Consider the following 17,321-nt stretch of genomic DNA (forward strand, 5'->3'; position numbering starts at 1 on the left):
TTCCTAGGATGAGGGCAGCTAAGGAAACCACAAGGAGATATAAGTCTGTTAGGAAGTGTCATTATGACTTGCCTGTCCAAAATATTTTCCCCTGCCTCTACCTCTTTCCTATTTAAAATTAAGCACATATCCTTCAATAAACGTTTTTAAGCTCCAGACACTGTTAAGTATAGGAAGTACAAAGACGAATATGCTTGAGTTCTAGTCCTTAAAAAGTTCATAATCTAGTCAGGGAGACAGAGCAGAAAACTGAATGTTTTAACTCCTATCCTACAGGTAGAAACCAAGAGGCATCTACCTTCACCTAGGACATCAGTGAGAAGCTGTTTTGTTTTTTTTTTTTTTTAATTTTTAAAAAAATATTTTTTTATTTTTGAGAGAGAGACACACACAGAGTGAGAATAGGGGATGAGCAGAGAGGGAGACAGAATCCGAAGCAGGCTCCAGGCTCTGAGCTGTCAGCACAGATGTGGGGCTTGAACTCACAAGCCACAAGATGATGACCTGAGCTGAAGTTGGACGCTTAACCAACTGAGCCACCCAGGGACCCCGAAAAGCTGGTTTTTGAGCAATGAGGAAAGTCATTCCAGGCAACATCACTAACAAAGAAACAGGACTTTGAAAGTTTATTGGAAAATGTTAAGTACGTAACCTAATAATGGACATTCTGAAATGTTTGTTATTGAATGCAGAAAGTACTTTATGGAGGTTATTTTAGTCTTCCCTTAGCAGCACTGATAATCACACTAGCTAATTATCACCTTTGAAGGCACAGCCAAAGAAGTACTAAAGTGATAAGGGGTAAATGTTAATGGTTAAGAAAGAGAAGCATGCTGCAAAGCACTGCCGACTAAGTGTGGAGTAGTAACAACTGTATAATGGATTTAGAGGAGGAAGAGGTTGCTGTCAGCTTCATTGGTTAGGGAAGATCTCATGGAAGTGGCAAAGCTTCACTTAATCATTCAAGAATTGAGAACTGACTGTATATATCAGGAGCTGTGCTTGGAGCAGGAACTTCAAAACTCAAAACTATAGTTACTGAAGGACAGATAATCAGATGCTTGCAAAAAATAAAGCAATGAGTGTTATGACAGAGGCAAGCATAGGCTGATGTGAGAAAACCTCAGAGGGACTCTTGCTTTAGAGCAGGGAGGTCAGGGATGGCTTTCCAAAGGTGATGCTGTATGCACTGAATTATGATGGATGAGTAGGATTTCATCAAGTGAAAGGGAAGGAAAACCATTCCATTTAGTGAGAGTGGCTCCATTTAGTGAGAGAACACACCTCCCTCAAGGAACATGGAATAATAGCTCAAAGTAATGGCTGAAAGGCAGTGAAGGAAGTTTCTTTTCTTTTTTTTTTTTAATATTTATTTCTGAGAGGAGGGGAGGGGCAGACACACACACACAGAATCCAAAGCAGGCTCCAAGCTCTGAGCTGTCAGCACAGAGCCCCTTGCAGGGCTAGCTCAAACTTGTGAACTGTGAGATCATGACCTGAGCCCAAGTTGGATGCCCAACCAATTGAGCCACCCAGGCGCCCCTGTGAAGGAAATTTCTAAGGCAAATAGGTAGAGATTTGATTATGAAAGGCCTTTTATAGAATGTTAAAGAATTTGGAATTCTATCCTGAAGACAACGTGGGAGTTGATGAAGATTGTAAGCAGGGAAGTGACATGATTAGATTCAAGTTTTACAATGATTACTATTAAAGGCAATGATGATAAAGGCAATTGAAGATGAACTGATAATGGGGGCAGTCTAAGAGGCAGGGAGATTAAAAGGCTGTTGCTATTATTTATGGAAAATAAAAAAAGACTTCAAACATATACTAGCAGTGGTACTAAGAATGGGTAAGGTTTGAGCAGCCAGAGAAGGAAGTAGAGGCATTCCTCGTAGAAATGATAGGTATAAATGTTTGGAGAAGGGAAGGGTGAGCAGATCAGTTTGCGTGGAGTATACAGTATTTGACAGAAGAAAAATGATTGGAAGGCTGGAGCAGAAGGCCAGGTACGGAACAGTTGGTGATGAAGTTGAAAACAATGTTGGAGTCAGCCCGTGACAAACCTATCAAACAGGCTAAACAATTAGGATTTTGCTTTTCCCGTAGCAACATTAAATTAAAAAAATCACTTTTATTGTGGTAAAATATACATAAAATTTATGACTTTTATCATTTTTAAATGTACAATTCAATGACATTCAGTACATTTACATTGTTGTGCAACCATCAACAATGTTCCTCTCCAGAACTTTTTCCACATCCCAAACTGAAACATTTTACTCATTACAGAATAACTCCCCTACCCGCCCAGCACTGGCAACTACCATTCTACTTTGTATCTCTGAGAGTTTGGCTACTCTAGGTACCTCATAAGTGGAATCATACAATATTTGTCCTTTCGTTTCTGGCTTATTTCACTCCGCTAAATCACTTTAATCAACACTCTGATTATTCAGTGGTTGAATTCTAATTTCATTCTACTCTACATGCTATATTTTAAAACAAATGTCTAGCTTTCTTGATAATCTTTCCCACTTATTGCTTAAGGACACTTCAATCTAGCAAATTATAAAAAAGGGCTCCTAAGGGCAATTTTACTCTACCACTATCTATCAATAAAGAGCTTTTCATTGTCTACTTACTCTAAGCGTCTTTATATTGCAAATTATTTTCATTTCATTACAGTTTTACAGGTACTAGACCTTTTGCAAAATCCCACCTAGTACCTTTTTTTAAATTTTCTTTTATTTATTATTTTGAGAGAGAGCGCGTGCGGGAGCAGGGAAGGGGCAGGGAGAGAGACAGACAGACAGACAGACAGACACAGAATCTGAAGTAGGTTCTAGGCTCTGAGCTGTGAGCGCAAAACCCAACAGAGGCCTTAACTCGTGAACCGGGAGATCACGACGTGAGCCAAAGTCGGAGGCTCAACGACTGAGCCACCCAGGCGCCTCCTACCCCGTCCCCGCCCCCACCTCCACCTAGCACCTTAATGATAGAAAATAATAGCAAATAGACCAACTCAGGCAGGATCCAAACTTCCTCAGAAGGGAAGTTAATTTAGGATGCTGATATGAAGGCTCTGTCTTTTGATACTATTTATTTTCCCTGTGACTGAATCGGCTCTACATAAAGAGAATTAAAAACACACTGTTCTTATCTTTAGCCAGGGAAAAGTCTGAAGTTTCAGATGCTTGAAAACTATTAGAGAACTAATAAGATTATCTCACCTTTCTTTTGGGGCATCCCTAGATCATTACTGTTCTACCATCAAGTTGAGTAATTCTGGACAAAACACTAATCCTCTGGAAGTTTCACTGGGTTAGATTATACCAGCCTGTGCTTCCCAACCTTGTCCACACCACAGCACACACTATACGGTATTGCAGGACACTGAGATAAACGGAGGAGGCAGTACAGCACACCTGGAACCCACTGGCCGCCGTGCGTCCTCGCACAACGTGTAGACGCTCTCAAGGAGCGCTCCAGTCCGCAGGTTCGTTCCGGCTGATGCGCCACAGCCGTCTATACACAGGACGAGTGGGGCTCCCGCTGTTTCTGAAGTCAGAGGCCTTTCCCTCCGTGCATAAAAATAAAGTCTTTATTCCATAAGCGGACCAAAGCGTAAAAAGGCACAAAGGCCTCAAACGAGGTAAATACGCAAAATATCAAAGTACCGCACTCGCCCAGCGCGCTCTCCGCCGAGCTTACGTCTCCTCCCAGCAGGCTCCGGGAATCACCGCGAGACTTCATCAATTCTCGCGAGATTTATCGGCAGCCATCTTCTTGGGGGTGCTGGGAGCCGGGAAGACCCCCCGAATCGTTTCCATTGAGCTGCCCTTCGTTTTCGCTTTCTTCACTTTTGCCTGTTCTGCGTTGCCAACACCACCTGGTTCCGAGGCTGAGAGAAAGCTCGGATCTAGGCGCGTGTCGACCTCCCGGTCCAAGAAGATTTGCTTGGGTGGAGGGGAAGGGGAGGGCTCGGGCAAACCGTTGCTGCCTCAGCCCGGGCCGGGGTCCGGGGACGGAGAGCTCCTGGCACCCCGTGGATTCGCGGCCTGCGACGGTACCCGCAGAGCTGTTCGCCGATCCGGGCTCGCGGGAACCTGCCACCGGCGCCTCCCACCGCGGCCCACGCGGGCGGCGCGCGGAGGAGGGGGCGGGGGCAGCGGCGGCTGTAGCGGCCGAGACCTGGGCGGGCGGAGGAGTGTGACGGGCCTCGGGGCCGCTGTGGATGGTTTCTAAAATGATCATTGAAAACTTCGAGGCACTCAAGTCCTGGCTCAGCAAGACTCTCGAGCCCATGTGAGTATCCGGGGGCTATCTCCTTGCAGGGATGGAAGTGGGAGATAGGCGGACACATAGATCTGTGCAGTTTCCCCCAAGTGCCTGTGATGGAGGCCGAAGCGGTGAACGGAGGTCCCAGGGTTTTTTTGTTTTCTCCTTCTTTTCCACCGTCACTCCCAGGTTTAGGAGAGCCTGAGCTGACCTTTATCTTATCACCGAGTTGGTCCTTGAACTGGTATCTTCTCTTGTTTTCCCGTTATGTGTAGATCGACCCCAAGCCGCACACACATTAGACGAGGGCCCCCAAATCCGTTTCCTTTCGTTTAATGAATCCAATCATAACGTCTTGCCCACAGACTAATATACCTTGTTTCTTTAAGTGAAGTGAAATGGCCCTTATTAGGGATTAGGGCAGTTGTAGTGCAGGCCACTCACGTTTTACATAAATACAGTCCCTGAAAGAAAGGCCACGTTTCCCATGTGCTGTCTGGCTCATCCGCACCTCTTCTAACTGATTGAAGATGTAACAGGTGCTAAGGTACCCAGTAAGATTCCCTTTTCCCACCTACACGTTTGTTAAGTTGGAGAGGAGGAAGAAAATGTTATCTATCCATATGGAATATTTAGCAGTTTTAAGTGGGTTGCTGTAGATGGATTGTGTGTGTGTGTGTGTGTGTGTGTGTGTGTGTGGAGGTTTGTGTGTTCAGGGTGCCGGAATGTTTTAGATTGAAAAAATGAGTGTTTTAAGGATTTGTCTTTACAGTAATACATACAAAATATATCTTGATCCAGGTGCTTTATCAAGATTGGTTGATTTACAGTAAACAACTTAAAATATGGAAAATCCACTCATTTAATGAGTTTATCCAGTGCCTGCTATGTACTCTGGGAGGCTTTGGTAGAGCTTTTAAATTCCGAAGTTGACAAGACAATAATAAAGGAGTATTAAATAAGATAACTTCAGATAAAAATAGGAATGGCGGTTGTAATAATACAGGATCATATAAAAGGGTGATTAGAAGACTTCTCACAGGAGTTAGCGTTTGAACAACACTTAGGAGAAAACCATCTGTGTCAGAGTCTGGAGAAAGACTTTTCCTTGCAGAAGGAACAGCAGGTGCAAAGGCCCTTTAGCAGATATGATCACAGTGTGTTCCAGGAAGACAAAGAAGGCAATGTGACTGCAAGGAACCTTGTGATGGGGGTGGGAGAGAATGGAAGGACATGAAATTGGAGAAGTTGTTAGGGCAAATTATGTAGGATTTTCTAGGCCATGGTCAAGAGCTAGGATTTCATTTAAAATGAGAAGACCTTAGATACTTTAAAGCAGGCAGGGACTGGTTTGAACTCTTTTTTTTTTTTTTTAAATATGTTTATTTATTTTTGAGAGAGAGACAGAGCGTGAGCAAGGGAGGGAGGGTAGAGAGGGAGACACAGAATCTGAAGCAGGCTCCAGGCTCAGAACTGTCAGCACAAAGCCTGACGGGATCCTGACCTGAGCCACGAGATCATGACCTGAGCTGAAGTCAGATGCTTAACCAACTGAGCAACCCATGTGCCCCTCATTTGATCTTGTTTTTTTTTTTTTTTAATTTTAATTTAATTTTAATTTATTTTATTCTTGAGAGAGAGAGGGAGATACAGAATCCGAAGCAGGCTCCAGGCTCTGAGCTGTCAGCACAGAGCCCGATGTGGGGCTTGAACTCACAAACTGTGAGATCATGATCTGAGCCGAAGTCGGACGCTTAATGGACTGAGCCACCCAGGCCTGTTCTTGTTTTAATGCTGCCTGCTTTGTGGAGATTAAGGGGGCAGGCATTAATGTGAGGAGACTGTTCTGAGGGCATTGTAGGCAGAAATGTGAGTAGTTTGTATTAGAGTGGTAGTGGAAACAACAAAATATGTTTTATAAGTGGATCTGATAGAACTTGCTGATATTGATTGGATGTGGGAGATGAGGGAAAGGGAAATCAAGGATGATGACCAAGAAGTTAGCAACTGGATGGGTGATGATAGAGAATGGTGGGAGAACACATTGAGGGGAGGAGGAAAGATAGTTGGTTTTGATCAGTAAATATAAAGTGTTATACATCTGAGTTAGATGTCAAGTAAGTTGTTGGGTTATGAGTCTAGAACTCAGGTGAAGACTAGAGAAATTTGGAGTCATGCAGATAGTATTTGAAACTATGGAGTTGTGGGAGATTTCCTAATTAAGAATGTGTTGATAGGGAAGAAAGGAGGGCCAAGGTCTGAGGTAGAAGTTTGAGATTTATGTTACTAAAGAAACAAAAGAGGTGAGTTGTCAACTTGATGGGATGTTACATAATGGCCGAAAAGGATGAAGGCAGATAAGTGGCCCTTAAGTTTGGAATGGTAGAAGTCATTGGTAGCCTTAGCAAAACAGCTTCATTGAAGTGGGGTGCTCTAGATCCCTTATTTCAGCAAATGGAGAGAAAATACGCAGCAGTGTAGTGTGGTAGTTGAGAGGACAAACTCTGGAACCAGAATGGCTGGCTTTGAATATCGTCTCTGCCACTTTGCCAGCTGCTTAAAATTGGGTAAATTACTTAACTCAGTGCCTCCTGTTTCCTCATCTGTATGGGGGAAATAATGAATATGTATTAATCTTTGAACACTGCCTGGCTTGTAATTAGTGTTCAATAAGTACTAGGTGAACAGAAAACTTAAAATGTTTTAAGTTGAAATAGCATTCCTTTTTAAAAAAAACTTTTTTGAATATAGTTTACACATAATGTTACATTAGCTTTAGGTATACAATATGGTGATCCAGTATCTTTATATTTTATGCCATAATCTAAAAGAAGGTTATTTATAGTTACTTCATGTGTATGCTTGTGTTTTTATTCAGTTTTAATAAAGCATATAGTTACTTCATGTGTATGCTTGTGTTTTTATTCAGTTTCAGGTATCATATAGCTTACTCAGATGACTGTAGCACTGCAGTCATTACTGGTAGAGTAAATAAGGCACTGCTAGCTAGAGTACAGCCTAAACCCTGGTAGGAATTGGAATTGGTCCTTTCATAATGTACATTGCTGTGGTAAAATTGAGCCCTTATCCAAGTTCCTGTCCCTTTAATTGCATTTCAGATGAATTCTTGTAACTTTGAAAGCTAATTCCAATTATTTAAGATTTGTGGTTTCTAACCTTGGTTTTGTGAAACTTTAAGGTGTATTTGTTATCTGAAAGGATTTTTTTTTTTTTACTTTAAAACTATAATTGCCAAATAGCACCTGTTTGAAGGAGAACATTTGAAGGACCAAGGGTAAGATGCAACTCAGAACTTGTATGGAACTATCTAGCTACTCATGCTAGTAAAGCATCTCATGGTTTTGGACTTCCTCTGCATTTTGAGTATGTTAATTCAGCAAACATTGAGTACTTAATCTACTTTGTACTGAGCGGTGTGTTAGATATTGGGGATAGTGGGAAATGAGCAGAGAGGACTATCTTCGTATTGTTTACCGCTTAGCAGGGAAGACGTGTTGAACAAGTAATTACAAGGCCAGTGAGTGTTACTAAGCCCAGAATGCTGTCAAAATATATGTCTGGGAGGTCAGGAAAGGCTTTGCTGATATGGTAACATTTGATCTTAGCCTGCAAGGATGAAGAGCAGTTTGCTAGGCCAAAAAGATGGGAATGGAGAACTGTGAAAGCATCCTAGATTTTGAAAAACAGATTGTATGAAAGCCCAAAAATGGAAGAAAAAAAGTGTCTTGGGGAAATTGAAACAAGTTGGAAAAAATAAAAAAAAGCAAAGGGAAGAATAGCAGTGGATAGCTCAGAGAGAGAAGCAGGAACATTCAAGACTTTGTTGAGTCATGTTAAGGATTTTGGATGTTAATTGAAGGATAGTGGGAAGCCAGTGAAGGGTTTTAGAAGCCAGAGAGCTTTCAGATTGACATAAAAACAAACACGAAATCCAGCCTGGTTGCACTGTTTTGGCATGAAATGAAAGTTGGCAGATCTGCATTTAATGATTGTAAGGTCTGTAGATATGTCAGGGTTTTGAGTTTTGTGGGTTTTTCACATAAATTATTGAAAATGTAGGTGTTAAAATTGGCATCTTAAAATACTTAAGATTGATGCTATATTCTCAAACATTTGCTTAGTCATGCTTGCTAATAATAAAATGAAATTAGATGTTGGTCTTTAACATTCATTTCTTTTTGCTAATTTGAAGTCCTGGAAAAAATTTTAAGCTTTTTTTTTTTTTTTTTTGATGTTCGGTTTTTCTGTTTTTGTTTTCTAAACAGAAAAGATTTTCTGCTGTATTCAAAGACGTTTTTATGAGTTTACACATCACCAAGTGTGGTAATTTAATAAAATCATGGACTTTTTTTAGCTGGAGGGAAGCCTTAAAATCAAGTAAAAATAAAAAAAAAAACTCCTTAATTTTTCAAAAAATGGAGAGGCAGATAGACTTAATGATGTACCCTTATTTTGTGACCTTAGTAGTAAAGAACACAATGCCGCGTTTTGTCCTCCTGCTGCTGTGTAGTGCTGTGGAGGTAATGTGTAGTGGAAAGAAGCCAAGCTTTGATCCACGTGGACTGGTGTTCACATCTCAGTTCTGCCACTTAGTGAGTAATCTAAGCAAATGAACCTCCTCTTTCCTTACTGGTGTAATAGTAGAATTATACTTCTGTAGTTGAAAGAATTGAGACACATTTTTAAGAGTTTACCCCTTCGACCTTCCTTAAATACTGCTTGGTTAAACACAAATAGGTTACATTACTTGCTACTGTTACTATTATCACTACCACTGCTGCTGGCTACCCACCTGTATTTGCATATATTGTTGAAAGGTTTTGTATTACTTCCAAGTTCTATGAGGTAAGCACTGTTACCTCCATTTTGCAAGTGATGCCACTGGGGCACTGAAGCAGGAAGTTAAGGTACTTGTCCAGAGTCACACAGCTAGCTATAGCATGTGACTAAACAGTAATTTAAACTCAGACTTTTTTGATTGTAGAGCCATGTTCTTAATTTACTACTACACAATACCATGTATTCTTTCTTGTAACTGTATGCACTTTTTACTGTTACATTTTCATACTACTAGCTGCAATTATAAAGGAATAAAGTTCTAAAGTGTCATGGTTATCAGTGCTTTACAGTGTAAGAAAGAAACCTCTTCGGGAACTTTTGTAGTCTTTCTCCCTTCACTCACACTTGTTAACTATACCTTTCTCACCACGTTACAATTATTTTTGTTCCTGTTTTACAGGAAGAACTGAAAGGTGGTCTTTTTACTCCTGAACTTTATTCCTGTTTCCCTCCTTTGATCTTTCTCTTTTTACAGACCCTTTTGGGCTTAGAAACTCATTTTCCTGGTCTTTAAGGAAGAAAAACTCAGCAACAGTAGTAGTGAAAACAAAAAAATAAAATCATACTTCTAGTTACTTTCATACTAGCTTTAGCTTTCTTTTCCTTTTACTAGTAAATCTAGAAATAGTAGTCTTTATTTTTTCATTCCTTTGCCCCAACTATTTACTTCTTAATCCCTTGTCATGTAGTTTCTTTCTGTTTATATTCAAACCAAATTGCATATTTCAGTGTTACCAATTTATGCTAATGAAATGTAGAGATTTTTATATAAATTTTATATTCTTTGTCCTATATGTATAACATTTAACAATGTTGATGCTGCCTTTTTAACATCACATATCTTGAATCCCTAATGCATTGCTTCTCTTTCTTCGCAAATCAGCCCTACCCTTTTTAGTTATTTTTCTTGCCTTTTAATTGTATTTTTTCAAGTTCTGTTTCCATGCCTTTTTTTCCTCAACTGTTTCTACTCCTGTCCTCTCTTGCACATTCATTTCCATGGATGGTTTCTATTATAATCTGTGCCAGTGGTTCTTAAAAACCGTGTGTGTGTGTGTGTGTGTGTGTGTGTGTGTGTGTGTGTGTGTGTTGTAGAGTCTTTGAAAGTTTGATTAAAGACTTCCTTCCTTAGGATATTGCATATGCTATATACACATTTGCATTGAATTTCAGAGCTTTTCCAAGAGAACTTCTAGTTTCTGCATTACTTTTTCACATATGTACCTTTAGACTTGATCACTCTTCAAAGCCTTAACCTCTTATACCAGTTGCTAGCTAAATACCCACCTGGTTCTCCCATGAACTTCAAATTACATTTCTGAGAATAAATGTTCTCTGAATTCACTGATTTTCATTTCATTTCCTCAGATTTTCCAGGCTTGGAATTTTATTTTTTGGCTTTTCCTTACTTCATTCCTTTCCTGCATCAGTTAATCATTAGGTCTGTCTTTTTCTTTCCTGTTTTTTTTTTTCAACGTTTTTTCATTTTTTAGAAACAGAGCGAGACAGAGGGCACATGGGAGAGGGGCAGAGAGAGAGGAAGACGCAGAATCCAAAGCAGGCTCCAGGCTCTGAGTGGTCAGCACAGAGCCCAGTGCAGGGCTCGAACTCACGAACCGTGAGATCATGACCTGAGCTGAAGGTGCCCCGTCTCTTTCTTTTAATAATTCTTAATAATGACATTGCTCAGTAGGGGGCCTCGCACTCCTTACCTAAACTTTTGGGTTTTTTCTCCCCTCTAGTTCCATCCTGGATGCCCAGCCTTGTTTATATCTTCTTGTTCGATCAAAATCTTTAGCACTCGTAAATAAGTTGCGTACATTTAGACTTGGCTTTCAAACATATACAGTAATCTGCTTACCTTTCCAGTTTGTATCTTCCTATTTTTTGTGTGTGTCTTAATTTCAGCAAGGCTGAACTTTCATTGTGATTCTGTATCATCACATTTGTATCATGTGTACATTTGTGATACATTTGTGATACATTTGTATCATGTGTATCATGTATATCATGTATATGTGATTCTGTATCATCACATACTGTCCCCTTTTCCCAACTTTTAGAAGGTAACATTGAGCGCTTATCTTATGCTAATCATTGTGTATTCATTGAGTGTGAGCTAGATTCTGTTATCTCAGTTTTAAATATGAGGAGATTGGTCTTAGGAAGATTAAGTAATATGCTTCATTCATAGCTAATAAATGATGGAGACAAGATTTGAAACAAGACATTTTGATATCAGAGCCTTGTAGATTATGATATACTGCCTTTCTCTGTTTCACTTCTATATAAATTGAAATCAAAGGTCAAGGGTGATTCTAGTTCTTCCAGAAAGTTATTTATAAGATCCATCCATTTGGAAGGCATGACATGATTCTCCGCCTAGAACTAGTTTGTGTCGATTGTGACAGTCATCACTTGCACACTTGTTTAGTAATCCTTACTTATTTTAGCTTCATTATTAGAATCTCAGGTTCTTGAAAGTAGACTCCAAGTCTTAAATTTTAAATGTCTTCCTGTTGTCTACAGCACCCAGTACAATACCTTGTGTGTGGTATGTTTAAATGCACTGGTTGATATTTGTAGTTTATATAACTATAACCTAAGCAGAAACGAGTGTAAACTATAAAATCTGCCATACGTTAGGGGCACCTCGGCTTTCTCAGTTGATTAATGTTCCCGCTTAGAGGTCGTGATCTCACGGTTTGTCAATTCAAGCCCTGAATCGGGCTCTGTGCTGACAGTGCAGAGCCTCCTTGGGATTATCTCCCTCCCTCTCTCTGTGCCCCTCCCCCGCTTATTCTCATTCTCTCACTCTCTGTCTCAAAATAATAAATAAATAAACTTAAAAAAAAAGAATCTACCGTACTTTAGAATTTTATTTTAGAGCAGCAGATATATGAGCAGTTTGAAAAGTTATTAATTCCTGGGTCTCTTTCTCTTTATTTTTACTTCACAGCATCTTCAGATTATGTAAAGCTTAAGTGATTTTTTTTTTAGGGGGAAAGGACAGTGAAGAGTATTAATGACATTTACTCAAAGCATTTTTGAATACTGTTAGTGCAAGCTGCTGGCCTCCATGGAGCTGCCCGGAAAAGAATTAATATATGGTAATTCTAGTCTAATGAATTTTACAGCTGGTAGAAGAGTTTTTCTATAATTAATTATTGGCTAAAATATTTTTCATTGCCTTCTTCATCCCTTTAACATTTGTTGAGTTGACTCATCACCACATTTCACTGCTGCATAGCAACTTGGCTTTTCCATGTGAACGCTGACTAGTTAAAATGGATTTAGCATTTTCTATATGTTTTAGCACTTTCTTATCTTGGGCTTATAATGTTTTCAAATAAAATTATTCTATATGCATAAATCAAGAGACAGGGATAGTATTATTAGCAAAACAAAAAATAAGATATTCCAGTGTTTGGTGTCTAACATCTAGAATGACTAATTCAGGCGTGAGCTAAATGGTTTCTAGGAATTTTTTGTCTTCCTCCTGCTTCCTTAGCCCCAGAAACTAGAAAATGAGAGAAATGAGTGGACGGTATAAGCCCTCCCCTACCAGACTTACTTACTCCCATTACCTCTTCTCAGTGGAAAAATCTCAGTGGAAGAATCCTCAGTTAGTCTACAAATAATAACCTCAAATTGGTAAAAGTTTATTTTTAACTTGGGGTCATATTTACTATTGTATATGTGTATGAAATAATGAAATTCACTTGAAATCTGGTACTCAGTGATTCTTGAGCTATTTTACCAACATACAAGCAAATAAGTTAATGTATTCTTTCTGCTTCTTATATAATTAGTATCATATTTGGATGTCATTCTGTATAATACATAAAAGTGTTGTCTTTTGTTTAAGGCTGCATAGTATTTCAGTGGATATGCCATAATTTAACCATCTGTATTGATGAACTGAACAAATACTATTGTAGTGTGTACATTTATCACATGACGCACCCATATGTACCCATCACTTAGGTTCTGCTGTTAACATTTTAGTGTACGTGCCACTATCCTTTGATTTATTTCAAAGTAAATTGCAAATGTCAGTGAATTTACCCCTAAATACTTATCATGCATATCATAAGAGTTCAGTATTTGTAATTTTAAAAAAGTTGATATAATTTATATACAGATCTTAAAGTGTACTCTTTGATAACTTTGACAAATGCATACATCTTTGTAACTCAATTCCCTATTAAAATAAAGAACATTACCCTCATTCTGGAAAGTTTCCTCATTCTCTTCCCCATACTCCCATCTATCCATACAAACAATCACTATTCTGATTTTTTTAATTTACTATATATTAGTTTTGCCTATTATGGAACTTCATATAAATGGAATTTTAAAATGGGTACTCTTGAACAAGACTTGTTTTTACTACTCAAGATGTTCTTGAGATTTATCCATATTGTTGCATATATCTGTAGCTCCTTTTTATTGCTGTGTGGTATTCCATTGTCCAATGCGTGCTGTGTAGTTACAATAATGCCCATGCTATTTTTAGTTTTGACTAGTTAATTGGACACAGTTTTTGTTTTTAATTAAAAATAATACATATTTGTAATAAAATGTGAACAGTATAGAAATATAAACTAAAAGTGAGTCTTCCTAGCCCCTTCTTGATCCCTGTACATAAACACATAATTGTATATATATATATAAATATACATGTATTATGTTTATTTAGGTGTGTACAGTTGACCCTTGAACAACCCTGGTTTAAATTGCATGGGTCCATTTATACATGGATATTTTACAGCATTTTGGATGTATTTTCATAATAACTCAACATTTTCTTTTATCTAGCTTTATTGTAAGAATACAGTATGTAATCATATATAACATACAAAATGTGTGCTAAATGACTGTTTCTGCTCAGGTCATGATCTCACTGTCACATCCGTGGGTGGCTCATTCAGTTAAGTGTCCAATTCAGGTCAGGTCTTGAACTCAGGGTCATGAGTTCAAGCCCCACATTGGGCTTTTCCTGTGCATGGAGCCTACTTTAAAAAAAAAAAAAAAAAAAGAAGAAGAAGAAACAAAGATGTTTGCAGGAGTCAAAAGTTATACACAGATTTTTGACTGTGTGGGGTTGGTGCTTCTAACCCTTGTTAGTTCAAGAGCTGACTGTAATTTTTTAACATAGGATAATTTTATTCATTTTTACTGTAACTGATATTACAGGTAACAGACGTGCTACATATCCTCTCATATAAGTATATTCTTAAGTAGTTTCCTGTTTTTTTTTTTTCCCCCAGTGGTTCCATAGTATTATGTTATGGGAATATACTATAATTTGCTTTTTTTTTTTTTAATTTTTAATGTTTATTTTTGAGAGAGACAGAGTATGAGAGGGGGAGGGGAAGAGAGAGAGGAAGACACAGAATCTCAAGCAGGCTCCAGGTTCTGAGCTTTCAGCACAGAGCCCAATGTGGGGCTCAAACTCATGAACCGGAAGATCATGACTGGAGCTGAAGTCAGACACTTAACTGCCTGAGCCACCCAGGAACCCCTATAGTTTGTTTTAATAGTGCTTTATGTAAGACATGGTCATTACTTTTTAGGAAAAAAAAACACCTTAGTGGGGTGCCCTGGTGGCTCAGTCGGTTCAGTGTCTGACTTCACCTCAGGTCATGATCTCACGGTTTGTGAGTTGGAGCCCCTGCTTGGGATTCTCACTCTCCTCTCTCTCTGCCCCTTCCCCACTTGCACTTTCTGTCTCAAAATGAATAAACAAACTTAAAAAAAAAAAAGGAAGAAAAACATTAACTTATTTTCTTAAAGTATTAAATTCCTGCACATAGTTACAAGAAGGAAAACTTCCCAGAAGGCTTTGACATGAAAAGTTAAAGTCCTCTTCATATTTCCTACCCTAGCATTGTTAATATGTAGTGTTTATACTTTTAAAACAGCTGATTCCAGTTTTATTGAGTGATTCTTCCATAGTTTACTTAGCCATATTCTTGTCATTTAGTTCATGTCCTAGGTTTTTTTTACTTTATAAATAACTGCAATGAACATCTTCCTGTATTTAGTTTCTTTTCTCTTTCTCTCCCTTATTCTTTCCTTCCTTTCCCTCCCTCTCTTTCATTCTATATCTCTCTCCCCTTCCCTCCCTTCTCTTTTTTCTTTGTTTCTCCTCCTCACCCCCACTCCCAGTCTCATTAGAGAAGAATTCTTTTCCAAATGTCACCTAATGCTGCTGTTGGAGGCCTTTTTAACATTAAGAGATGTGTATTTGAAAGCTTAACCAGGTGTACTTTTGGTGGTGGTGGTTTAAATCCAGTAGTTCAGATGAACTTGTTTTATGAAGTTGCGTACCGCGTTGTGGCAAGTAATTTCTCTAGTTTTCTTGCCTCAGCCATTTAAAAAGTGACAGAAGGAGAGATAATATGTCTGTATAAATTCTGGTCTGTTTTTGCTTTGTAACTTTCTGTGTCCTGCTATTCCTACACTCCCTGCTTCTATGCCCATTCCCCAGTTACTACTTTTCCATTGCTTATGCAATTTCCATTGCTGGCAATTAAAAAGTTGTTATGAAAAAACTTCTATACAAACCTTAAATTTAAGATTCATACAAATCTTAAAAAGTTACTGCAAATGATAAATAATTGAATGATTACAAATTATGCATATAAGCATTAAAATATGCAGTTCAGCAGGTCATTTGTTGCTCTTTGTTAATAGTTTCTTTTAATTGAATAAATTTGCTGGGTAACTATGTAAGTTTAAGGTATAAAGCATGTTATTTTGATACATTTATATATTTTCATATGTATGATTGCCAGTGTAGTGATACTTATCACATAATTATAATACAATATTATTGTCAGTGTCCATTATGTTGTGAATCAGGTCTCCATGACCTATTTACTATTCATTACGAGTTGTACCCTTAAACACCATCACTCTTATCTCCCTTCTCCCCCCACCCCCACCCATTCCCTGGTAAGTATCATTTTACTCTGTCTTTAATAGAGTTAACTTTTTTAGAAACAGTGTAAATTTCAGTGTAATGTGCTAAAGGTCCATCCATGTTGTCAAAAAGGGAAGATATCTTCCTTTCTTGTGGCTGAATAATATTCCATTGTGTATATGTACCATATCTTTTTTATCCTTTTATCTGTGCACGGACATTTGAGTTCTTTTCCCATCTTGGCCATTGTGAATAGTGTTATGATTAAAATGGGAATTCATATATCTCATCAAAATCCTGTTTTCGTTTTCTTTGGGTATATACCCAGAAGTGGAATCATTGGCTTGAATGATAGATCTTTTAAAATTTTTTGAGGAACCTCCGTGTTACTTTTTGTAGTGGTTGGGCCAGTTTATGTTCCCACCAATAATGTAGAAGGGTTCTCTTTTCACTACATCCCTACCAGCATCTGTCATTTCTTGTCTTCTCAGTGGTAGCTATTCCAATATGTGTGAGGCAGTATCTTGTTGTTTCTGCATTTCCCTGATGATTAGTGCTATTTAGCATCTTTTCCATGTGTCTGTTGACCATTTTGATGTCCACTTTGGGCAAATGGCTGTTTAGTTCTCATTTTTTTTTTTTTTTTTTTTTAATTTTTTTTTTCAACGTTTATTTATTTTTGGGACAGAGAGAGACAGAGCATGAACGGGGGAGGGGCAGAGAGAGAGGGAGACACAGAATCAGAAACAGGCTCCAGGCTCCGAGCCATCAGCCCAGAGCCCGACGCGGGGCTCGAACTCACGGACCGCAAGATCGTGACCTGGCTGAAGTCGGACGCTTAACCGACTGCGCCACCCAGGCGCCCCTAGTTCTCATTTTTTAATTGGAATGTTTGGTTTTGTTTGTGTTTGAGTGACGGTGTTCTTATATCTTTTGGATATTAACTGCTTCCAATTTATGCTTTACAAAAATCTTCTCCCTTACTGCAGGTTGTCTTCATTTTGTTGACAGTTTTGGGGGCGCCTGGGTGGCGCAGTCGGTTAAGCGTCCGACTTCAGCCAGGTCACGATCTTGCGGTCCGTGAGTTCGAGCCCCGCGTCGGGCTCTGGGCTGATGGCTCGGAGCCTGGAGCCTGTTTCTGATTCTGTGTCTCCCTCTCTCTCTGCCCCTCCCCCGTTCATGCTCTGTCTCTCTCTGTCCGAAAAATAATAAACGTTAAAAAAAAATTAAAAAAAAAAAAAAAAAAAAA

The 17,321-nt window shown here is 38.8% G+C and overlaps 1 protein-coding gene across 17 annotated transcripts in view; it reads left to right on the top strand.

The window, feature by feature from the left end:
* The first annotated feature begins 3,759 nt into the window (after positions 1-3,759).
* Positions 3,760-17,321, top strand: part of RBM26 (RNA binding motif protein 26) — an 81,296-nt gene continuing 67,734 nt past the window's right edge. For 14 of the 17 annotated variants that reach the window (XM_086709653.1, XM_086709664.1, XM_086709659.1 and 11 more), the window contains exon 1: positions 3,761-4,308. In XM_086709653.1, the coding sequence (XP_086565779.1) occupies positions 4,238-4,308 (71 nt within the window). In that variant the 5' untranslated portion in view covers positions 3,761-4,237. Of the gene's footprint in view, positions 4,309-17,321 lie in introns of all 17 variants that reach the window. The other 3 variants (XM_086709707.1, XM_025924138.2, XM_086709757.1) reach the window with 2 other exon arrangements.

This window comes from Puma concolor, chromosome A1, assembly GCF_028749965.1.
Source record: "Puma concolor isolate L17-30 chromosome A1, mPumCon1.1.hap2, whole genome shotgun sequence".
In the NCBI taxonomy this organism is placed as follows: Eukaryota; Metazoa; Chordata; class Mammalia; order Carnivora; family Felidae; genus Puma; species Puma concolor.